We start from the raw sequence: 25,681 nt of genomic DNA on the forward strand, positions 1-25,681 counted from the left end.
TTTACTTTGAATTATGTATGCCATAACTTTTCTTGCAGCCCTATCTACCTCCAGCTCTTTCTTCTGTGAAGGCCCATTAAAAATTCTCTGGCTCCATAAGCTCGCGTTTTTTCCTAATAAACTCTCTTATCCTAGTCTCTGTATATGAGTAAGTACTATTTTGTTTTTACCTTTTGGAGCTTAGACACTTTTTCATGATTACTCTGATATTGCTTATGACTTTCCAAGTGCTGGCAGCATGTTACTGCTAAAGCTGACTATATAATTGTCCTTGACTAAAAGCTATATACCTAGGCTTATTATGTTAATTTAAATAATTCTTTGTTATACTATTATTCATGCCCCCGTAGTGTTCAGTATTTTTCTTTTTTGGTGTTTGCGTCGCGCTATTGCCCTTGGCCGACATCTTTTGTTGATGGCTCAATGTCTGCGCATGTATTTCCCACACATATATAATCAATACTATTTTGAATTTACCTTGATTATATATATGTTTTTCTAAAACGTTGTTTTTCCTCTGCATAGTTCACTCAAACAAGGCTTTTGAAGAAGCGTGCCTCCACGTGAAACATGTCAACTATACACTGCTGCAAGTGGTGAACCACACTTCCAGGATGTTTTTTGCTATTTTGGAATTAATATACCAATTTTCCCTGGAAGTGATACCAATATGGTTTCTCCACTAGGTAATGCAATGCATTTTGCATTTTGTATCTGTTTGAATGTTTTATTTAAGATCTGTAATATGCAAAGGATTTTTAGAATGGTTCTAATAAATGTTTACATTTTTCTATAAAATATGGTCCATTACTGTGCCTACAAAGTCCTAAAAATAGCCCCTCTATTTGTTCTCCTTCTATAAACTCTTATGAGGACCCGCACGTGTTATATTTGGATGTATCCACCGTGCCACTCTGTGTTATGATACATGTATCTCTTTATCTGAATTACTTTACTTACTGAACACAATATTTTGAATGGGCCCTCAAATGGTCATCTTGTTAAAGGTTTATTTAAAGGGTCCATCAAAAAAATGTGTATTACAATTTTGGTAGATGTTGGAGAGTAAAACGAATTGACGATTTCCTATATCTCTTATATTTCTCTTACATGTCTCTCAGGGACTCCATTTGTGTCACATCTGCAACTGAGTTCCTAAACACATACTGTAATAATTAGGAGAGGGTCACATTCTCCTTGTTGACATATACTAGAATAAGATGGGACTATTAAGGTACCAAATATAAAAACAAGGCTTTAGCTAAAATAACCACTGTAGAGAGAGAGTAAATGATGGTCATCTTGGGCACATCTAATTTCGGGGATGTCATACCACAACGTACAACTATTGTATAGACACATCACATTACAATAGAGGGTTACAAATACCCATTATTGAAACTATACATATTCAGTGCAGACGGTCTGTAGTTCTTCAGTGCATTTTGTGATAAGCTGTGTCAGGAAGATGTACTTCTTACCAAAAGATCTAATATGCAGACCACAAACATCAATGTAAATACTGTACATAGATATACTGGGGCAGATTCATCAATAGATACGCCGGCGGATCTCCTGATCCGCCGTCGTATCTGTGAGACCCGACGGTCGGATCTGTGAGATCCCACCGTCGGAGCTATGCGACTGATTCATAAGAATCAGTTCCGCATAGATCTCCCTTGGATCCGACTGGTGTAAGTGAATTACACCAGTCGAATCTTAGGGTGTAATCTCCCGCCGGCCGCTAGGTGTCATCGCGATTTTTTACCAGTCGCATATGCAAATGAGGAAAACCGCCGATTCACGTCCGTACGCCCGCCCGTCGCTCGTTTTCTACGTCGTTTGCGTTCGGGTTTTTCCGGCGGATAGCTACCCCTGCTTCTATGAGGGGTAGCTAATGTTAAGTATGGCCGACGTTCCCGCGCCGATTTTAAAATTTTCTACGTCGTTTGCGTACCGCGATCGGGAATACCGATGGCCGCAAACGACGTACCCGCCGCAAACAATGACGTCGTAGCGACGTCATTTGGAGCATGCGCACTGGGCTTTTTCGCCCCGGCGCATGCGCAGTTAAATCGGCGCGGGAACGCGCCTGATTTAAATTGTACACTCCCCCTAGCCGCGGAATTTGCATTCCGCCGGGGGGAGTTAGGATCCGACGGTGCAGTTTGCGAGGTAAGTGCTTTATGAATCATGCACTTGCCTCGCTAAATTGCACCGGCGGATCGTAAACCAGGTAGATCTAGCGGATCTAAAGATCCGCAGATCTATATGAATCTGCCCCACTGTATATATACTGGGGCAGATCCACGTAGATTTGCATGGGCGCAGCATATGGGAGATACGCTATGCCGCTGTAACTTACTTTGTGATGCTTTGAATCCACAAAGAATTTGCGCCGTAAGTTACGGCGGCATAGTGCATCTCTCGCGGCGTAATGGCGCCTAATTCAAATCGGCAAGTAGGGGGGCGTGTTTCATTTAAATGAAGCGCATCCCCGCGCCGAACGAACTGCGCATGCTCCGTCCCTAAATTTCCCGCCGTGCATTGCGCTAAATGACGTCGCAAGGACGTCATTGTTTTGATTTACGGACGACTTACGCAAAAAATAAAAAAAAATTCAAATTAAACGCGGGAACGACGGCCATACTTAACATAGCAGGTATAACTATACGACACGAAAAAGCAGCTTTAACAATACGCCGAAAAAAGCCGACTAGAGACGACGTAAAGGAATGCGCCGGCCGCTCGTACGTTCGTGGATCGTCGGAAATAGCTAATTTGCATACTCGACGCGGAAAACGAAGGGAATGCCACCCAGCGGACGCCGAAGAATTGCATCTTAGATCCGAAGGCGTACGAAGACGTACGCCTGTCGGATCTAACCCAGATGCCGTTGTATCTTGCTTTGAGGATTCAAAACAACGATACGACGCGGGAAATTTGAAAGTACGCTGGCGTATTAGTAGATACGCCGGCGTACTCTCTCTGTGGATCTGCCCCACTGTATATATCTTACAATCATTTCTCATCAAAAATATTTGTGTTGCGCTCTTGTGCTAGGGATAGTAGGACAGCACAGTAAAAAGTATACATATAACAGGCAAAGTCAAAATTTTATTTGGGAGCCACGTCGCACGACCGTGCAATTGTCTCTTAAAGCAACGCAGTGCCGAATCGCAAAACCTGGCCTGGGCATTTAGCTGCCTAAAGGTTCGGGGCTTAAGTGGTTAAAACTGCTTGCGGCTTTAATGTCATGTCTGGTCCCGGCATAATGGATGAAAATCATTGAGAAAAATGGCATGGGTACACCCCCACCCCCAGCCCATTACTAGCCCCTTTGGGTCTTGTATGGATAATAAGGGGAATCTGCACCCAAATTAAAAAAAGGAAAGGCGTGGGGCCCCCAGGCCCTATATACTCTGAACAGCAGTATACAGGCAGTGCATTACATGCACCTGTTGAACAGGGGCAGAAAAATTGGGCCTTTGGTGGTGTTGCCACAACACTGTAAGCCCTCACAGTTACTCTTGGTGGGTGCAGGAATGGGCCCTGCTGCAAAGTATTGCATCAAAAATTGTAATTACATGCCCCCTAACAGGAGCAGAAAAATTGGGCCTTAGCTACACTGGTGGCGTTGCCCAGAACCAAAAATGTTATTACAAGGTATCAGCATGATCATTAAGGAGGAAGAGGATAGTCACTCAGCATAACAGGATAGTCACTCAGCATCAGCATATGAAGTCTTGAAGGGATCTGACATTTCAAAAAAATATATTCGGTTACATCAGCATCATGTGCTTGGTAGCTGGTGGTGATCCAAGACTGATTCATTTTTTTGAAGGTCAGTCGATCTAATGAGTGGGTGGACAGGTGCATCCTGTGATTGGTTACAAAGCCTCCAGCAGCACTGAATGTGCGTTCCCAAAAAACGCTGGATGCAGGACAGGCCAGTACCTCAATTGCATAATGTGCAAGCTCTGGCCAGTGATCTATCCTCAAGACCCAGTAACCCAGAGGATTTTCGGTGGGAAAGGTGTCCAAATCTGATTTTGCCCCTAGGTATTGCTGCACCATGTAAAACCGGGGCTGGCGATGGTTGCTGGAACCGGTCATACCTTAGGGCTGCGGACTAAAAAATTGTCTGAACGCACCGGTAAGACGGCCACCTTCTCCACTGCTCCTTCTTTGACTGACCGAAGCCTTAGCTACATGTTGTCCAGGACCAGGATTTTGTAACCTTCCAGTCTCTGGGAACACTTTGCTCATCCTCTGCGACAGCAAGATAAGGTCCGCAACCTTACCCTTGTATCGTGAATACGAGGATCCTTCCGCATGCTTTGCAGGATCAGGGAGGCCATGCAGAGTAGGTTTGCTGAGGCATTCGCTCCAGAGTCCTCTGGGTCACTCAGAACGACATGATCCACAGCCACCCCCTCCCAGCCTGGTACAAGTCCATAGGTTTCTTGGGACTGTAATTGATCCCTTGAAGACTGCTGCTGATGCTGAGTGCTAGGCTCCACCTCCATGCTGACAATCCTCCTCCTCCTCGTCCTCTTCCTGTGTGATAGGCGGGCCAGCAGGAACACTGTCTGGATAAAGAAAAACAAGAAGAAAAGCGCCTCTGAGTATTCTGTTATACATTTTTATGGTTTTAAAATATCCAGCACTTACATCATAGTACAAATGGTGTAGTTCGGGGAGCTGGTGTAGTCCTTGCTGGCAATCAGTAAAGCCAGGAACGGGAGATGTGACATCTACATCAGACTTCTGCACCCGGGGGGAGCCGACTGTATCCGCGGTGGTGAAGCGCTACTGGGCTGAGATCACGTGTGCTGGCATGTGACGTCAGGTGGACGGGAGCCAAGAGGGACCACAAGCGTTTCAGAGCATGCATGGGTCAGGGGACAGACGAGCGCGCTCCTTTTTCAAACACTTGACGTCACACGCCAGCACACGTGATCTCAGCCCAGCAGCGCTTCACCACTGCGGATACAGTCGGCTCCCCCCCCCCCCCCGGCTCCGAACGGCTGCAGAAGTCTGATGTAGATGTCACATCTCCCGTTCCTGGCTTTACTGATTGTCAGCAAGGACTACATCAGCTCCCCGAACTACACCATTTGTACTATGATGTAAGTGCTGGATATTTTAAAACCATAACAATTTATAACAGAATACTCAGAGGCGCTTTTCTTCTTGTTTTTCTTTTGCATATTCTGAGCTGGCTTCGCTTTTGGAGAGCTGCCCTGAGCACCTGTATACCATCCACACTGGCTTTATATGGCCAACAGCACTAGCTTAAACGGCATTGTGTTTGGACTATTCCCTAATCGAACTTATTTACTTATGGACTATAAGACCATACACGCTTCCGTTATGGTCTCTCACCTTATTTTTTTTGTTATTTATCTCACCTTACAGTTTATTGATTGTTAGTGCAGACATCCTGAGCGCTGTAATCTTTTGCTATACTGTCTGGATAAAGGGGGCCTTGAGAGGTAAGGAAGTCCTCCTCATCCTCCCTCTGTTCTGCCTCAAGTGCCCTGTCCATTATTCCATGCAGCGTGTGGTCCAACAGGTGGACAAGAGGGACAGTGTCACTGATGCATGCAATGTCACTGCTCACCATCCTCGTGGCCTCCTCAAATGGTGACAGGACAGTGCATGCATCCCTGATTATGGCCCACTGGTGTGGGGGAAAAAAAACAAGCTACCCTAACCCTGTCCTGGTGCCATATTGGCACAGATACTCATCGATGGCCCTCTGCTGCAGCCGCTGCAGCATGGCCAACGTTGAGTTCCACCTGGTGGGCATGTCACAGATTAGGCAGTTCTTGGGCAGGTGGTATTCCTTTTGGAGGTCAGCCAGCCGAGCACTGGCATTATATGACCGACGGAAATGCACACAGATTTTTCTGGCCTGCTTCAGAACATCCTGTAAGCCCAGGTACCTGCCCAAGAACCGCTGCACCACCAAGTTAAGGATGTGAGCCAAACAGGGCTCATGGGTCAGTTGTCCCTGTTGCAGGGTGGAGAGGAGGTTGGTGCCATTGTGGCAAACCACCATTCCTGGCTTAAGCTGGAGTGGCGTCAACCACCTCTGAGCCTGCCCCTGCAGAGCTGACAGAACCTCTGCCCCAGAGTGGCTCCTGTCCCCCAAGCACACCAGCTCAAGCACCACATGGCATCTTTTTACCTGCATACTTGTGTAGGCCCTTGATCGCCTAGGGGGGACCGCAGGTTCCGAGGACAAAGCACAGGAAGAGGCCATGGGGAAAGAAGGAGAAGAGGAGGGGGTGGAGGAGAGAGGTGTGTCAGAATCACCAGTAGTAGCATTTTGGAGGTGTGGTGGCGGAACAACCTCCAACACTACTGTACCTTGTCCTGCATCCTTCCCAGCTGCCAGCAGAGTCACCCAATGCGCCGTGAAAGATAGGTAACGTCCCTGTCCATGCCTGCTGGACCATGAGTCAGCGGTAATATGCACCTTACCGCTGACCACCCTGTCCAGCGAGGCCAAGACATTGCCTTCCACATGCCGGTAGAGAGCCGGAATCGCCTTCCGTGAGAAAAAGTGGTGTTTGGGAACCTGCCACTGAGGAACCACACATTCCACAAACTCAGGGAAGGGGGCAGAGTCTACCAACTGGAAAGGCAGCAGTTGAAGTGCTAGCAGTTTATCCAAGCTAGCATTCAACTGCTGGGAATGGTACAATCTGATGTTGGTGTACTGATAGCAGATTGCCCGCAGGTACTTGGCTGTGACACACCTAATTCTACACCTTCATTCCTCTCAGTGCAGGTTTCAGAGAGGACTGAAGGTATAGTGGGGTTGGAGATCCCAGCTGATGAGGAGCAAGGAGAGGTCCGCTTTGTTCTTTGGTGTGCCATCAAGCATGTGGTGCACAAGCGGGTGATGTTTTGGCCAAGTGAGATACGCTTGAGACATATGTTGCAAATAGCAGCAGTGGGATCTGATGCACTTGTCTCAAAAAAGGCCCACACCAAAGAACTTTTGGAATAACGCTGAGACACAGCAGCGCCCTGCACATGCGTAGCTCTGCGTTGTGATGCAGTCGGTGTGCTGCCCTTAAGCTGGCCCCAGGAGGGCATCCTGCCTCGTTGGAGATGTGCCTGTGCCTCCTCCTCCTCTCTCCTATCAGGCACCCATGTGGAGTCAGTGACCTCATCATCCCCTCCCTCCTCATCACTGGGGCAAACCTGGCAGTATGTTGCAGCTGGGGGAACATGACTGCCAGACTGCTGTCCTTCTTGGTTACCCCCTCTCTCTGGGCTCACGTTACTGCCTTTCTCTAGCTGGGTACCATCATCGGAGCCTTCAAAACGCTGCGCATCCTCCTGCAGCATGTACCCAACACTGTAGTCAAACAGTTCGGGGGACTCCTCAGGAGGACATGGTGGCGCTAGGGAAGGAGTGACTGATGCCATTGAGCCGAGGTAAGAGGCCACGTTGGCAGCTGCTTTGCCAGACAAAGTACCCTGAGCCTGGGTGAGAGAGGATGAGGAAGATGAGGACGGCTTGGTCATCCACTCTACCAAGTCTTCGGCATGTTGCGGCTCAACACAGCCAGCTGCCGAAAAAAAGGATAAACGTGTCCCATGGCCACGTGCTGATGAGGATGCACTGTGTCCACGACCAGCACTGTTGCCTCTAACACAGAGCCTGCTTGCACTCTTTTATTGGCTTGTGACTGGCTCTCCTTGTTTGCCTTCCAGACATACTAATGGCCTGCAGTGAGATGTAGCTGCACAAAGCTGGGATGTATATATATATACTGATTATACTGCAGCTAGCAGAATCAACTGCCTGCCTATATTATTGTTAGGAAGAAAACACCAGCAATTGTCTTCAGGTAGCTTTAGGTGCACACTGTGCAGAGGACACACTACACTAACTGAAAATACTGCAGCTACCAAAATCACTTGCCTGCCTGTCAGTATATTAGGAAGAGAATTACAGGAATGGATCTAGCTAAACTGAATACAGTGTGTGTATATATAAATATATATATATATATATATATACACATACAGTCGTCATGGCCGAAATTGTTGGCACCCCAGACATTTTTCCAGAAAATCAAGTATTTCTCACAGAAAAGTATTGCAGTAACACATGTTTTGCTATACACATGTTTATTCCCTTTGTGTGTATTGGAACAAAACAAAAAAAGGGAGAAAAAAAAGCTAATTGGACATAATGTCACACAAAACTCCAAAAATGGGCTGGTCAAAATTCTTGCCACCCTTTCAAAATTTTGGATAAATAAGATTGTTTCAAGCATGTGATGCTCCTTTAAACTCATCCGAGGCAAGTAACAGGTGTGGGCAATAGAAAAAAATCACACCTGAAAGCAGATAAAAAGGAGAGAAGTTCACTTAGTCTTTGCATTGTGTGTCTATGTGTGCCACACTAAGCATGGACAACAGAAAGAGAAGAAGAGAACTGTCTGAGGACTTGACAACCAAAATTGTGAAAAAATGTCAACAATCTCAAGGTTACAAGTCCATCTCCAGAGATCTAGATTTGCCTTTGTCCACTGTGCGCAACATTATCAAGAAGTTTGCAACCCATGGCACTGTAGCTAATCTCTCTGGGCGTGGACAGAAGAGAAATATTGATGAAAGGTTGCAACGCAGGATTGTCCGGAAGGTGGATAAGCAGCCCCAAACAAGTTCAAAGAAATTCAAGCTGTCCTGCAGGCTCAGGGAGCATCATTGTCAGCGCAAACTATCCGTTGACAATTAATTGAAATGAAACGCTATGGCAGGAGACCCAGGAGGACCCCACTGCTGACACAGAAACATAAAAAAGCAAGACTACAGTTTGCCAAAATGTACTTGAGTAAGACAAAATCCTTCTGGGAAAACGTCTTGTGGACAGATGAAACCAAGATAGAGCTTTTTGGTAAAGCACATCATTCTACTGTTTTCAAAGAAAAGAACACAGTACCTACAGTGAAATATGGTGGAGGTTCAATGATGTTTTGGGGTCATTTTGCTGCCTCTGGCACTGGGTGCCTTGAATGTGTGCAAGGCATCATGAAATCTGAGGATTACCAAAGGATTTTGGGTCGCACTGTAGAGCCCAGTGTCAGAAAGCTGGGTTTGCGTCTGAGATCTTGGGTCTTCCAGCAGAACAATGACCCCAAACATATGTCAAAAAGCACCCAGAAATGGATGGTAACAAAGCGCTGGAGAGTTCTAAAGTGGCCAGCAATGAGGCCAGATCTAAATCCCATTGAACAGCTGTGTTGAGATCTTAAAATTGCTGTTGGGAAAAGGCGCCCTTCCAATAAGAGAGACCTGGAGCAGTTTGCAAAGGAAGAGTGGTGCAAAATTCCGTGTGAGAGGTGTATACGAAACCTATTGATGGTTATAGGAAGCGATTGATTTCAATTATTTTTTTCAAAGGGTTTTCCACCCAAATATTAAGTTAAGGGTGCTAAGAATTTTGACCAGCCCATTTTTGGAGTTTTGTGTAACATTATGTCTAATTTGCTTTTTTTCCTCCCTTTTTTGTTTTATTCCAATACACACAAAGGGAATAAACATGTGTATAGCAAAACATGGGTTACTGCAATACTTTTCTGGGGTGCCAACAATTTCGACCATGACTGTATATATATATATATATATATATATATATATACACACACACACACACAACACCTGGGATGCATATATATCCTCCATACACTGTCACTGCAGCTAACTAACTCGCCTTCCTGCTCTATCTAAATCAAATGAATTACTCTCTCTCTCTGTCTATCTTTCTCTGCCCTTGTAACACACTGCACAAGGCCGCCACGTAGGCGGCCTTATATAGTGTGGGGCATGTACTAAACCCCCTGAGACATAATTGGCCAAAGCCACCCTGGCTTTGGCCAATTATGGCTCTCCGTTCTTACCGCGGTGTGATTGGCCAAAGCATGCGGGTCATAGTGCATGCTTGGCCAATCAGCCAGCAATGCACAGCGATGCCGCAGTGAATTATGGGCCGTGACGCGCCACTCGAATTTGGCATGAATGGCCCATAATGTTCGCAATTCGGCAAATAATCGAACAGCAAATGTTCGAGTCGAACATGGGTTTGACTCAAACTCGAAGCTCATTCCTAATTGAAAGTAAAGCTTACCTGAAAGAAAATTGTGTCTGCTTTAGATGCTGTGCATCCAAACATTTTGCTAAGGACTGCAAAGCTAACTATGAGTAAGCCACCTTTTTCCTGTTGTTCACTTAATTTTGACTGCATCGCTTTGGTTGTTTTTTTGGATTTTATTTGTACAATAAAGACATCGTTTTAAGGAGTATGGCGGTCCAGGATCTTCTTCTATCCAATGCACCTGTGCATAGCCAGTGCATCAGCAGTTTTTAGAGCGGTATCATCACTCATCTCTGACTGCAAAGCTAACATATGATGCAGAGAGTGTAACAGTGATCAGCATATCTCAGCATTGCATCCAGGTCCAGCCCCCTGGACAGCAGAGACTCCTATAACCCAAAAAGAGCAAAGCGGGGAGAAAGATGAAGCTACCCCATCCACTATTGTATCCAAGAGTACAGAGGTACGTGCACAAGGGACAAGGCTCGCATCATGTTCCAAGATTTGTTTAGTGACTGTGTATCCCTCTAACAATCCTAACTGTGCAGTGAAAATGTATGCAGTGTAATGCCTTATACACACAATCGGAATTTCCGATGAAAAAAGTCCGTCTGACTTTCCGATGTGAGTTTGGTTGGGCAAAAGCCTGATCGTGTGTACATGGCATTAGATGATCGGAGTAACCAGTCAATAGCTAAATCAGAGTTATTTAACAATAGTGGTGAAACATTTTCCTACACTCTAAAAACATGTGGTTTCTTTCAGCTCATCCAGTCTGGTCATCCTCTGCAGGTCTACAGATGTTCCTAATAAATTACTCATACACAGATATATGTATAGTTTTTTTTTATTATATCTTTTCATGTGACAACACTGAAGAAACGACACTTTGCTACAATGTAAAGTATTGAGTGTACAGCTTGTATAACAGTGTAAATTTGCTGTCCCCTCAAAATAACTCAACACACAGCCATTAATGTCTAAACTGTTGGCAACTAAAGTGAGTACACCCCTAAGTGAAAATGTCGAAATTGTGCCCAAAGTCAATATTTTGTGTGGTTGCCATTATTTTACAGCACTGCCTTAACCCCCTGGGGCATGGAGTTCACCAGAGCTTCACAGGTTGCCACTGGAGTCCTCTTCCACTCCTCCATGATGACATCACAGAGCTGGTGGATGTTAGAGACCTTGTGCTCCACCTTCCGTTTCAGGATGCCCCACAGATACTCAATAGGGTTTAGGTCTGGAGACGTGCTTGGCCAGTCACATTTACCCTCAGCTTCTTTAGCAAGGCAGTGGTCATTTTGGAGGTGTGTTTTGGGGTTGTTATGTTGGAATACTGCCCTGGACCCCAGTCTCTGAAGGGAGGGGATCATGCGCTGCTTCAGTATGTCACAGTACATGTTGGCATTCATGGTTCTCTCAATGAACTGTAGCTCCCCAGTGCCAGCAGCACTCATGCAGCCCCAGACCATGACACTCCCACCACCATACTTGATTGTCGGCGAGACACACTTGTCTTTGTACTCTTCACCTTGTTGCTGCCACACATGCTTGCCACCATCTGAACCAAATAATTTTATCTTGGTCTCATCAGACCACAGGACCTGGTTCCAGTAATCCATGTCCTTAGTCTGCTTGTCTTCAGCAAACTGTCGGCTTTTTTGTGCATCATCTTTAGAAGAGGCTTCCTTCTGGGACGATAGCCATTTGATGCAGAGTGCGGCATATGGTCTGAGCACTGACAGGCTGACCCCCCCACCCCTTCAACCTCTGCAGCAATGCTGGCAGCACTCATACGTCTATTTCGCAAAGACAACCTCTGTGTATGACACCGAGCAAGTGCACTCAACTCCTTTGGTTGACCATGACTAGGCTTATTATGAGTGGAACCTGTCCTAGTAAACTGCTGTATGGTCTTGGCCACCATGCTGCAGCTCAGCTTCAGGGTCTTGGCAATCTTCTTATAGACTAGGCCATCTTTATGTAGAGCAACAATAATTTTTTTCAGATCCTCAGAGAGTTCTTTGCCATGAGGTGCCATGTTGAACTTCCAGTGACCAGTATGAGAGAGTGAGAGCGATAACACCAAATTTAACACACCTGCTCCCCATTCACAACTGAGACATTGCAATACCAATGAGGCACATGACACCGGGGAGGAAAAATTGTTAATTAGGCCCAATTTGGACATTTTCACTTAGGGGTGTACTCAGTTTTGTTGCCAGCAGTTTAGACATTAATGGCTGTGTGTTGAGCTATTTTGAGGGAACAGGAAATTAACACTGTTATACAAGCTGTACACTCACTACTTTACATTGTAGCAAAGTGTAATTTCTTCAATGTTGTCACGAAAATGTGAGGGGTGTACTCACTTTTGTGAGATACAGTACACACTATATATTGTCAAAAGTATTGGTATTCCTTTAGATGCACATGAACTTTATGGACATCCCAGTCTTAGTCTGTAGGGTTCAATATTGAGTTGGCCCATCCTTTGCAGCTATAACAGCTTCAACTATTCTGGGAAGGCTGTGCACAAGGTTTAGAAGTTTAAGTTTAAGTTTATGAGAACGTTTGGAACTTGACTGACCTCAACCCAATAGAACACCTTTGGGATGAATTAGAGCGGAGATTGCGAGCCAGACCTTCTAGTCCAACATCAGTGCGTGACCTCACAAATGCTCTTCTGGAAGAATGGTTAAACATTCCCATAGACACACTCCTAAACCTTGTGGACAGCCTTCCAAGAAGAGTTGAAGCTGTTATAGCTGCAAAGGGTGGGCCAACTCAATATATGGACTAATGCCCCGTACACGCGATCGGTTTTTCTGTCGGCATAAACTCCAACAGGTTTTTCCGACGGAATTCCGCTCAAGCTGTCTTGCATACACAAAGACACACCAAATTCCAACGTACAACACTATACTAGAAAAATTAAGTTCAATGCTTCCGAGCATGCGTCGACTTAAATGCGTGTTTTTTTTCTCCATCGGAGTTCCATACAGACAGACATGCTCTCTTTCTAATTCCGTCAAAATTTCCAACGGAAAAAGTCCGTCTGACTTTTTTCATCGGGAATTCCGATCGTGTGTACGAGGCATTAGAATCTACCAATATTTCCAGTATTTTGTTATTAGGACAAAACATTATAGGAAATTAAATTTTTTGTAGTAGTCATTGGATCAGTAAAGGGAGATCTTACAATGGTGACAGCTGTGAAGGATGGAATTTCCCATATTTGGGAAAAATTTTACCCACTTCTTGTTATATTTCTGGGACAAGAATGGAGGGTGAGGCTGGCCATACATTATACAATTTTCTTGTACAATTTTCCTGTAGATGTACCAAAACCATATATTATGAGGCCAAACCTAAACACTTTCAATTTGTATGCAATCAGGCAGGCCCTTGTACTACATACTAGTTGAAGGGCCAGTATGGTCAGTCTAAAGGTGGCCATGCACGGTTCGAATTTCAAAAGAATTTTCTTTCGAAAATCGTATCAAAGAATTTTCGTACGAATTTCGCACCATTAGTGGGCTGCCGCAACAGCCGATTTTCATGCGGCAAACAAATTTGAGAAATCCGACATGTTGGAAATTTTTTGAAAAACTAACGATTTTCTGATCAATGATGGGAGAATTGTGCGAGAAATGTAATAGAAAAAACAATGCGCATGTGCAAGAAAAGAATATTCCTGGAGAGAAAAGAATATTCCCGGAGAGAAACGAATATTCCCGGAGAGAAACGAATATTCCCGGCAACATGAAGGTTTTCGAAAATCAATGGTGGCATCATCGGATCACAAAAAAAAAAAAAAACTTTCTGATTTTGAAAAGAAAATTTGTTAAAAATTTGACCGTGTATGGCCTGCTTAAATCTCTCCCATGAGATTGCAAACAATGCTAAAAAACTTACGTAGGATATAAAATTGTATTTTAAGTCAAATAGCTAGATTCAGGTAGCCGGGCGCATCTTTGAGGCGGCGTAGTGTATCGTATTTACACTACGCCGCCGTAAGTCAGAGAGGCAAGTGCTGTATTCACAAAGCACTTGCCTCCTAAGTTACAGCGGCGTAAATGAGGCCGGCGTAAGCGCGCCTAATTCAAATGAGGATGAGGGGGCGTGTTTTATGTAAATGATTGGTGACCCGACGTGATTGAAGTTTTTTATGAACGGCGCATGCACCGTCCGTGTACATATCCCAGTGTGTATTGCTCCAAAGTACGCCGTAAGCACGTATTGGTTTCGACGTGAACGTAACTTAAGTCCAGCCCCATTCACGGAAGACTTACGCAAACAACGTAACATTTTCACATTTCGACACGGGAACGACGGCCATACTTAACATTGACTAGGCCAGCTATTTGTTCGACTAACTTTACGCCGGAAAAAGCCATACGTAAACGACGTAAAAAAAATGCACCGGGCGCACATACGTTCGTGAATCAGCGTATCTAGTAATTTACATATTCTACGCCGAACTCAACGGAAGCGCCACCTAGCGACCAGTCTAAATATTGCACCCTAAGATACGACGGCGTAGGAGACTTACGCCGCTCGTATCTTAGCCTAATTTAAGCGTATCTGGTTTCCAGAATACGCTTAAATTTAGGACGGTGTAGATTCACAGTTACGTCGGCGTATCTACTGATACGCCGGCGTAAAGCTACCTGAATCTGGCTATAAGTCTGGGTTCACACTATCTGCGACCGCAGCTCACAGCAGGGAGTCCTATTCGTGTCTTGTTTCAGGTGGAAATCAGGTCCAAATTTTTGGCTGAATTCACAACTGAAACAGAACAGATGACACACAGGACCCTTCTGCAATTGGGACCGCGGCCGCTCCGGAGGTGTGTCAACCGGCTTCACTGAAAGTCGGTCACACTCTCCTGTCATGCGGCATTGGATGAGGGGAAACCTACTTCCAATTCGCATCAGTGTGAGCCCAGCCTAAGGGCCCTTTCCCATGGGCTTGTCCGTTTGACAGACTCCTCTTGCTCAGCAGGGGATCGATCCATTAATCCCTGCTGAGCAGGCGGATGACAGGTCCGTCTCTGCTCACTGCGCTGAGACAGACCTGTCAGAACCCCGCTCTCCTCTATGGGGAGATTGGATGAAGCTGGACCGCCTGTCTGCTTTCATCTAATCCCATCCGATCCACCAGACAGATGGTAAATAAGGTCACCATTGATCTGGATTTGACGTAAAGGATCCGATTGGATAGCAGTTGGGAAAAATTTGTTTTGTTTCGTTTTAATTCGTTATTTAATTAATTTCGTTAAGTTAGATTCGTTACATGTGTTAAATTAGTTTTCGAAATTCGTTAGTTTTCGACCGAATTTCGAAAAATCCATTCGGATTCGAAAATATTTCGACCGGATTCGATAATATTTCAAGCGGATTCGAAAACAAATTCTATTCGAATCGAATTCGAAAACAATTTGATTCGAAAACAAATTCGAATGAAAATTGAAAACAAATTTGAATCAAAATCTAAAAAATATAAATCGATTTCTAAAAAAGAATACAATAAAATAATAAAACAATAGAATGAAAATCAAAGAATAGTAAAGAACTGAATGGAATTTAATAGAATGTAATCAAATACAATAGAATATGACCTGGCTTCTTCTATCTATCTTCTATCATCTTCCATTTTCTGAAATTCGAAATTTATATAGAATGAACTGAAATTCGAATAGAAAAATATTAGAAGAGTAGAATAATAAAATATTATATATATATATATATATATATATATATATATATATATATATATATATATATATATATATATATATATATATATATATATATATATATATATTTTTTTTTTATTCTACTCTATTCTAATATTTTTCTATTCGAATTTGAGTTCATTCTATATGAATTTCGAATTTCAGAAAATGGAAGATAGATAGATAGAAGATAGATAGATAGAAGAAGCCAGGTCATATTCTATTGTATTTGATTACATTCTATTAAATTCCATTCTGTTCTTTACTATTCTTTGAGAGGCGATTAAGTTTGCATGTGTTGCGCTATATAAGATTTCATTCATTCATTGATTTTCATTCTATCGTTTTATTATTTTATATTCTATTTTATTGTATTCTTTTTTAGAAATCGATTTATATTTTTTAGATTTTGATTAAAATTTGCTTTCCACTTTAATTTTAATTTGTTTTCGAATTCGAGTCGAATAGAATTTGTTTTCGAATTCGAGGCGAATAGAATTTGTTTTCGAATTCGATCGAATTTCGTCTGCGGGTTTTCGATTCGAAAACGTTCGTTCGGATTCGGTTAAATTCGTTAATATTACAATTCGGGAATTCGTATGCATCCGAATGTCCGAATAATGAAAAATTCATCCGAATTTTGATTCGGAACAAAACAAAATGCACATGCCTAGCAGTGGGTGTCACCGGACATGTCACCGCTGACATCCGCTGCCCCATAGGGGTGAATGGAGTGTCCAATGAAAAATGGACAGGCGGACCTGATCGGAAAGCCCGTGTGAAAAGGCCCTAATAGTGCAACAACAATTTTTTTTTCTTTTATTAGGTGCACCTGACACACTTACCAAACGCTGTCCTGAGTCTCATAGTCATCCCTTACACCATTTTCATCATAGATCTCATCAACTTGGAGATTTTGATCACCGTCATGAGCAGACTCGAAATTTATGATTGTACGAGCTGGTATCCCCAAACATTTAAATGCTGGACAACAAAAGAAAAAAATTATATTATTGTACAACTATTTTATATTCATGTCATGTAGATGTCCATTATAGAATTTTTCATAAACTACAAACTTTCTGTATGGAAGTATATTTATATAACACTGATCTTATATGTTATAATATATGTTTTATGCTTATGGTTATTATCGCTGGTCAACCAAAATAAATTGTAATTCAAATATTTTTTGTACAGTTTTGGGTTGAAAGCCACCCTGTCGGGTCCTTTAGGAAAAGAGGCATTATACTCATCTCTCCAGTGGCCTATATTTCCTACCTTTTACAAATCAAACTCTGCAGCCTGAGACACTCTCTTTGTCATTCAAATCATCTGGGAGTTGGCGGATGTGTCCCCTGCCAGGTACTGTGATTGCCTTCTCTAAACATTAGGTCACTGCAGAGTCCTTAATGGCATGTTTACACTAGTGGTAAGGTCTGCCACTTTTTCTGCGCAACTGTGTGTATTTACGGGTTTGAAACCACCTGTCAAATGCCTCTGAAAAGTGATCTGAGTGTGGATTGCTTTTCAGAGGCATTTGACAGGTGGTTTTAACCCTGTAAAAAAACAGATGTGTAGAAGAAGTTGCAGTGCAGCCCAGTTTTCTTGAATGGGTCATGTTTAATGGGCAGTATGACCTACCAAGTGTGATAGGGGTTATATTTCCCGTGGCAGCTGCAAAGTTTTTGCATCTAAAAAGGAACATTTGGGGTAAGGTAAAAAAAAAGTGTGGTTTATGGTCTCAACCATAAGTGTAAACAAGCCCTTTGTGATATAGGGATCACTCAGGCCGCGTACACACGGTCGGTCCAAACCGATGAAAACGGCCTGAAGGACCTTTTCATCGGTCCAAACCGATGGTGTGTGGGCCCCATCGGTCAGTTATCCTTCGGTCAAAAATGTTTAGAACTTGCTTTAAAATTGAACCGATGGACGCTTAACCGATAGGTCAAAACCGATGGTTAGTATTAGGGTTGTCCCGATACCACTTTTTTAGGACCGAGTACAAGTACCGATACTTTTTTTCAAGTACTCGCCGATACCGAATACCGATACTTTTTTTTAAATGTGTCCCCAAATGCAGCCATGTCCCCCCAAAATGCCGCCATGTCCCCCCCATATATGCAGCCATATTCCCCCCATATATGCAGCCATTTCCCCCCATATCCAGCAATGTCCCCCCCATATCCAACCATGTCCCCCCCATATCCAACCATGTCCCCCCCATATGCAGCCATGTCCCCCCCATATGCAGCCATGTCCCCCCCATATGCAGCCATGTCCCCCCCATATCCAGCCATGTCCCCCCCATATCCAGCCATGTTCCCCCAAATGCAGCCATGTCCCCCCCATATGCAGCCATGTCCCCCCCATATCCAGCCATGTACCCCCCATATGCAGCCATGTCCTCCCCATATCCAGCCATGTCCCCCCATATGCAGCCATGTCCCCCCATATGCAGCCATGTCCCCCCCATATGCAGCCATGTCCCCCCCCAGATCCAGCCATGTCCCCCCCATATGCAGCCATGAGCCATGTCCTCCCCATATCCAGCCATGCCCCCCCATATATGCTGCCATATCCCCCTTACCGTACATGCTGCCGCATCCCCGCTGCAGTGCCGCATCCCCGCTTGGTTAATACGGGCAGGGAACATTACAGCTTTCATTTGAATAGCTGTAGTCTTTCGCGCCGCGCTGTGTATAGAAACTCCCCCTTGCTCGGGATTGGACAGTTCATCCGAGCAAGGGGGAGTGTCTATACGCGGCGCGGCAGGAAAGACTACAGCTATTCAAATGAATGCTGTAATGTTCCCCGCCCGTATTAACCAAGCGGGGATGCGGCGTAGCGGAGGGATGCGTCGGCGGCGTCGGCGGGGGGGGAGAAGTATTCTATTTCGGTATCGGGGGTTTTGCGGGCAAATACTCGGAATCGGTCCCGATACCGATACTAGTATCGGTATCGGGACAACCCTAGTTAGTATGCAAAAGCATCGATTAAAAACCCGCTCATGCTCAGAATCAAGTTGACGCATGCTTGGAAGCATTGAACTTCATTTTTCTTTGCACGTCGTGTTTTACGTCACCGCGTTGGACTCGATCGTTTTTTTAACTGATGGTGTGTAGGCACATCAGACCATCAGTGAGCTTCATCGGTTAACCGATGACAATGGTCGGACCGTTCTCATCGGATGGACTGATCGTGTGTATGCGGCCTCAGACAAGAAATCTTTCTGCATATAATAGTACTATCTCTCTTTTCCCCGATTTGCTGGACCTTTCTTTTTAATTGGAGTTGGGCTTCTTATTACGGGGTAAGGGGTCGATCCCGACCCCATACAACGTGATCAGCTGTCAGCCAATGACAGCTGATCATGTGATGTAAACAGAGCCGATAATCGGCAATTTTTTCTCCTCACGCTGACAGAGGGACATCAGTCCTGATCAGGGAGAGCTGCCGCCAGCTCATCTGTCCTCCTGTGTGCCACCTGTCAGTGCCACCTAACAAAGCACAACAATGCCACCTACCAGTACCCACCAGTGCCACCTATCAGTGCCCACAGTGCCAACTACCAATGCCTCATCAACAGTGCTGCACATCATTATCACCTACCAGTGCACATGAGTGTCACCTACGAGTGCCAATCAGTGCCATCTATCAATGCCCATCAGTGTTAACTATCAGTGCCCATCAGTAACACCTATCAGTGCCCTTCAGTGCCAGCCATCAGGGCCCATCAGTGCCATCTTATCAGTGCCCATCAGTACTGCCTTATCTGTCCCCATGAGTGCCGTCTTATCTGTGCCTATCAGTGCCCATCAGTACTGCCTATCAGTGCCCACCAGTGCAGCCTATCAGTGCCGCTTAACCACTTAAGACCCGGACCTTTAGGCAGCTAAAGGACCGGCCAGGTTTTGTCATTCGGCACTGCGTCGCTTTAACAGACAATTGCGCGGTCGTGCGACGTGGCTCCCAAACAAAATTGGCGTCCTTTTTTTCCCACAAATAGAGCTTTCTTTTGGTGGTATTTGATCACCTCTGCGGTTTTTATTTTTTTGCGCTATAAACAAAAATAGAGCGACAATTTTGAAAAAAAAACAATATTTTTTTCTTTTTGCTGTAATAAATATCCCCCAAAAATATATATAAAAAACTTGTTTTGTCCTCAGTTTAGGCCGATACGTATTCTTCTACCTATTCTTGGTAAAAAAAAATCGCAATAAGCGTGTATCGGTTGGTTTGCGCTAAATTTATAGCGTTTACAAAATAGGGGATAGTTTTATTGCATTTTTATGATTTTTTTTTTACTACTAATGGCGGCGATCAGCGATTTTTTTTCATGACTGCGACATTATGGCGGACACTTCGGACAATTTTGACACATTTTTGGGACCATTGTAATTTTCACAGCAAAAAATGCATTTAAAATGCACTGTTTACTGTGAAAATGACAATTGCATTTTTGGAGTTAACCACAAGGGGGCGCTGAAGGGGTTATGTATGACCTAATATGTGTTTCTTACTGTAGGGGGGTGTGGCTGTAGGTGTGATGTCATCGATTGTGTATCCCTATAAAAGGGATCACATGATCGATGACGCCGCCACAGTGAAGAATGGGGAAGCTGTGTTTGCACACAGCTCTCCCCGTTCTTCAGCTCCGGGGACCGATCGCGGGACTCCAGCGGCGATCGAGTCCCGCGGTACCGGTCACGGAGCTTCGGACCAGGTCGCGGGCGCGCGCCCGCGACCCACGGCTGGGCACTAGCACAGGACGTACCTGTACGTGCATGTGCTCAGCCGTGACATTCTGCCGACGTAAATGTGCAGGAGGCGGTCCTTAAGCGGTTAATCAGCGCATATCAATGAAGGAGAACAATTACCTGTTTGCTAAATTTTATAACAAAATATGAAACAGCTCTATTTGTGTGAACAATTATAAAATTTTAATTTGGGTACAGTGTTGTATGACCGCGCAATTCTCATTCAAAGTGCATCAGCGCTGAAGGCTGAAAACTGGTCTGAGCAGGAGGGAGGTTTAAGTGCACAGTAAGCAAGTGGTTAAAGAATATCTATCATAATATTTTTGTTACAGTCATGTATCTTATTGGTCAAAGTACATGTAGTACTTTATCCCATGTTAAGTGCTCTCTAACTAAAGTTTTAGGGTCCAACCTGTCCACTTTGCTGTGGCTGATCCAACAACAGCTTTGAAAGAGATGGCTGATTCATAAGTGCAGCTTATCCCAGCTGTAAGCACTTTATATAGAAAAGCAGTGGCAAGAGGAATGCAGAGACTGACACATCCCCCTTCCTCTGCATTCCTCTTGCTGTTACTTGCCTTTGGAAAGTGCTCACAGCCAAGACAAGCTGCAGATATGAATCAGCCCTCTCCTTCAAAGCTGTTGTCAGATCAGCCATGGCACGCGAGGAGGGGGGCAGGAACTTGGAATATGGTAAGAAAGTACTTTGCAAAACAAAAAATTATGATAAATCTTTTTCAATTCATGTGTATTTGATGGTTGTGATAAAGAAGAGGAAACACATATTTTAGAAGTCTGATGCCCTGTACACACGACGGTTTTCCCGTCGGAATAAACTCCAGCGTTTTTTCCGATGGAATTCCGATCAAGCTGTCTTGCATACACACGGTCACACCAAATTCCGACCGTCAAGAACGTGGTGACGTACAACACCATGACGAGCCGAGAAAAATTAAGTTCAATGCTTCCGAGCATTCGTCGACTTGATTCTGAGCATGCGTGGTTTTTAGTCCGTCGGAATTGCATCCAGACGACCGGAAATTCAGAATTCGGAAAAATTTAAATTCCGACGGAAAAAGTCAGATGGGGCATACACACGGACAGAAAATCTGAAGAAAAGCTTCTGTCTGGCTTTTTCCGTTGGAAATTCGGCTCGTGTGTACAGGGTCCCGTGACCAAGTCCTGTCGTGACGAAACGTAGGGAGGCGGCGTTCTGACGTCACCGCGTCTTTCCTTCTACCCGGATACGGGCTGTATATGCTGAAGCTGGCCGGCTTTTATGCTCTGCAAACTTGAATGCAATGTAAGTGTATCTTCACTTATTTTAACGAATAAATTAAGGTTTTACACCATGTGAGCCCTTTTTATTCCTACATACCCTCAGATGGCATATCGGGAGTCTCTCTAAAGATACGAATCACGAGTTTCCATCATCTGGGCTTCATATTGGACACCTTTATCCATGCTCTTACCATGCTGTTTTTGATCTCTTATAATCTGGAGATCAACTCCATTCGGTAAGAGGCTTGATTTGACTGCGGTGGAGGCTCTTTCCTGTCAATCACTTTCCTGTGTGGATTTCCATATACACTTGGGAGAACATATACACTGAATTTGCCTATGGGCGGACTTATTTATGCACATTAATATGAACATTAATGTGTTTTTACTCATTCAAATTTTTTTATTTTAGCGCGATCTTTTTTCCTTTGCATATTGTTTGTGTGGTATAACAATTTTGATCGCTGCTTTTCCACTTAAAATAAGCGCAATATTTTTTCTTCACCATCGTGTGTACAAGACATTGGACAGATTTTGAAGTTGTGTCAGTGCTTTATTGCTTTCCATGTCCCAACTCCCATATCTGGTGAGGGAGATTTCCACTTCTAGTCTGATGTACTTCTATACATTTTGGGCCAGATTCACGTAGCTCAGCGGATCTATAGATCCGCTCGATCTACGTGAATTAAGATCCGTTCCCGCAAGTTTAGGAGGCAAGTGGCTAATTCACAAACCACTTACCTCCAAACTTGCGACGGCGGATCCTAAATCCCCCAGCGGAATTCCAATTCCGCGGCTAGGGGAGTGTCATATTTAAATCAGGCGCGTTCCCGCGCCGTTTTAAATGCGCATGCGTCGTCCGGGTTATTTCCCGGCGTGCATTGCTCCCACTGACGTCACTAGGATGTCAGTGGTTGCGACGTGAGCGGGACTTGCGACGCGCGTGTTCGTGAATCGGCGTACGCAAACGACGTAGGAAAATTCAAATTCGACGCGGGAACGCCGGCTATACTTAACATTGGCTGCGCCTGATAAAAGAAGGGGTAAGTATACGACGGAAAACCGCTACGGAAACGACGTAAGAAGACTGCGACGGGTCCGCGTACGTTCGTGAATTTGCGTATCTCGCTGATTTACATATTATTTATCGTAAATCATCGGGAACGCCCCCGGCGACATTTTTAAATTGAAAAAAAGATCCGACAGTGTAACACATTGTAACACTGTCGGATCTAGCCCTATCTATGCGTATCTGATTCTATGAATCAGGCGCATAGATAGGACCAGTTTACGTCAGAGATACGATGGTGTATCTGTAGATACACCGTCGTATCTCTTTGTGAATCTGGCCCTTTAGGTTTAACTATCAAAAGTGTTGTGCTGTACTTAACTTTTTATCTGACCTTCAAATAATTGCATTTGTTATTTTGAAAAGCCACTATAGGAAAAAAAGTGTTTGAAAAAGCACTGGAGGGTTTAACAAATAATTTGCATATTAGGTTTACATAGGGGCATAGCGCAGTGTGCCCTTTGTGCTAAATACTTTCTCATCTCAGAAAGTTGGTGCCTCATATCTCAACCTTCCCCTCCCCAATGTTCTACTGAAAAGGATTATACTGTTAGTCGTAGTAATTTTGAAAAGCTGCACCTGTACAAAGTACTCCTGCATACACCCAGCACTGCCCATATCTGACCGGTCCGCTCTGCATCCATTGGCGGAGAATGGGAGCACTTCCGTTCCATGTTCCTGGGCTCACTCCATCACTATAATCGTTGGTCCATCTCCCAATAATGATTCCATTGTCATCAATGCTGTTCACCTATAGAATACATTCAGATTACTTTGTCAAGTTTTTTAGAGATAAATCTTTTCCAATTATGACAAGTTAAAAAAAAAATCACCCACCATAGCACTTAGTACTCTTCCCACGTAAAGGGGATCATGTCTGCGAGACACATCCAAAGCTGGGTTCTTCCGGTATTCTAGATTCTTGTCAAGCATGGTGAGGGTGATGTTCAATATGTCTCTTTCAAACTGTGTGATGGTAATTAAAACAAAACAAACAAAAATTATATATATATATATATATATACATATAAATAAAGGCATATAGTATAGTATATATACACTCACAAATATCTAGGCAAGAAAGCTATTTAGGGCTAGTCTTATGACAAAGCTTTAGTGAGAAGGAGGACTCCACCATGCTTCACTACATTTTTTTTATTCCACAATATTTTACTGGTAGAAAAAGAAGTGAAGGTTTACAATATCGTTGAACAAGACGTTGGAAAAACCCATTAGCAGTTACAATCAATGGTAAAACAGTTGTTGTTCAGAATATATAACGAAGCCGAAAAACAAGTCTAAAAGTCTATAAAACAAGTATTAGTTAAGACATACGGTTTGGTTGTGTTGGAACCATTAAAGGGGTTGTAAAGGTTCGTCTTTTAATTTCTAAATAGGTTCCTTTAAGCTAGTGCATTGTTGGTTCACTTACCTTTTTCCTTCGATTTCCCTTCTAAATGTTTTTTTTCTTTGTCTGAATTTCTCACTTCCTGTTTCTCCTCAGTAAGCTGTTCAGTAAGCTGTTCTAAATGACTTTCCACCACTCGGATGATGGTGGAAAGCTTACTGAGGAGAAACATGAAGTTAGAAATTCAAACAAAGAAAAAAAACATTTATAGCTGGATTCAGAGACGTTTACGCCGGCGTATCAGTAGATACACAGTCGTAACTCTGAATCTACGCCGTCGTAAATTTAAGCGTATTCTGGAAACCAGATACGCTTAAATTAGGCTAAGATACGAGCGGCGTAAGTCTCCTACGCCGTCGTATCTTGGGGTGCATATTTACGCTGGCCGCTCGGTGGCGCTTCCGTTGAGTTTGGCGTACAATATGCAAATGAGCTAGATACGCCGATTCAGAAACGTACGCGCATTTTTTTACGTCGTTTACGTAAGGCTTTTTCCGGCGTAAAGTTAGTCGAACAAATAGCTGGCCTAGCCAATGTTAAGTATGGCCGTGGTTCCCGCGTCAAAATTTGAAAATTTACGTTGTTTGCGTAAGTCGTCCATGAATGGGGCTGGACGTAATTTACGTTCACGTCGAAACCAATACGTCCTTGCGGCGTACTTTGGAGCAATGCACACTAAGATATGTCCACGGACGGCGCATGCGGCGTTCATTAAAAACGTCAATCACGTCGGGTCACGAGTCATTTACATAAAACACGCCCCTGTTCCTCATTTGAATTAGGCGCGCTTAGGCCGGCCCATTTACGCTACGCCGCCGTAACTTAGGAGGCAAGTGCTTTGTGAATACAGCACTTGCCTCTCTGACTTACGGCGGCGTAGCGTATATATGATACGCTAAGCCGCCTCAAAATTAAGCCAGTGTATCTGAATCTAGCTATTAGATGGGAAATCGAAGGAAAAAGTAAGTGAACCAACAATGCTCTAGCTTAAAGGAACCAATTTAGAAAATAAAAGACGAACCTTTACAACAACCTTTGTTGAACCTTTGTTCAACATTAGCTACAGTAACAAGCCCTCTGTATAGTACTAAATTGTATTGAGGTGTATATCATGTCTAAAATTGGGTCATTAAGAGTTGATATAATAACCACGGACATTAGGTGTGATATTTTGATTAAAGGGGTTGTAAAAGAAATTTATTTTTTTTCCTAAATAGCTTCCTTTACCTTAGTGCAGTCCTCCTTCACTTACCTCATCCTTCCATTTTGCTTTTAAATGTCCTTATTTCTT

General features: G+C 44.0%; 1 protein-coding gene across 2 annotated transcripts in view; it reads right to left on the reverse strand.

Moving 5' to 3' along the window:
• Positions 1–25,681, reverse strand: part of LOC120918610 (protein-glutamine gamma-glutamyltransferase E-like) — a 148,841-nt gene that overhangs the window by 31,783 nt on the left and 91,377 nt on the right. The window contains exons 5-7 of one of the 2 annotated variants that reach the window (XM_040330284.1): positions 23,820–23,948; positions 23,562–23,733; positions 16,715–16,853 (exon numbers count right to left, since the gene is read on the reverse strand). The exons of the other annotated variant lie outside the window; for it this stretch is intronic. Of the exons in view, the coding sequence (XP_040186218.1) occupies positions 16,715–16,853; positions 23,562–23,733; positions 23,820–23,948 (440 nt within the window). The remainder of the gene's footprint in view (positions 1–16,714; positions 16,854–23,561; positions 23,734–23,819; positions 23,949–25,681) is intronic. 2 annotated transcript variants of the gene reach the window in all.

Source organism: Rana temporaria, chromosome 12 (assembly GCF_905171775.1).
Source record: "Rana temporaria chromosome 12, aRanTem1.1, whole genome shotgun sequence".
NCBI lineage: Eukaryota > Metazoa > Chordata > Amphibia > Anura > Ranidae > Rana > Rana temporaria.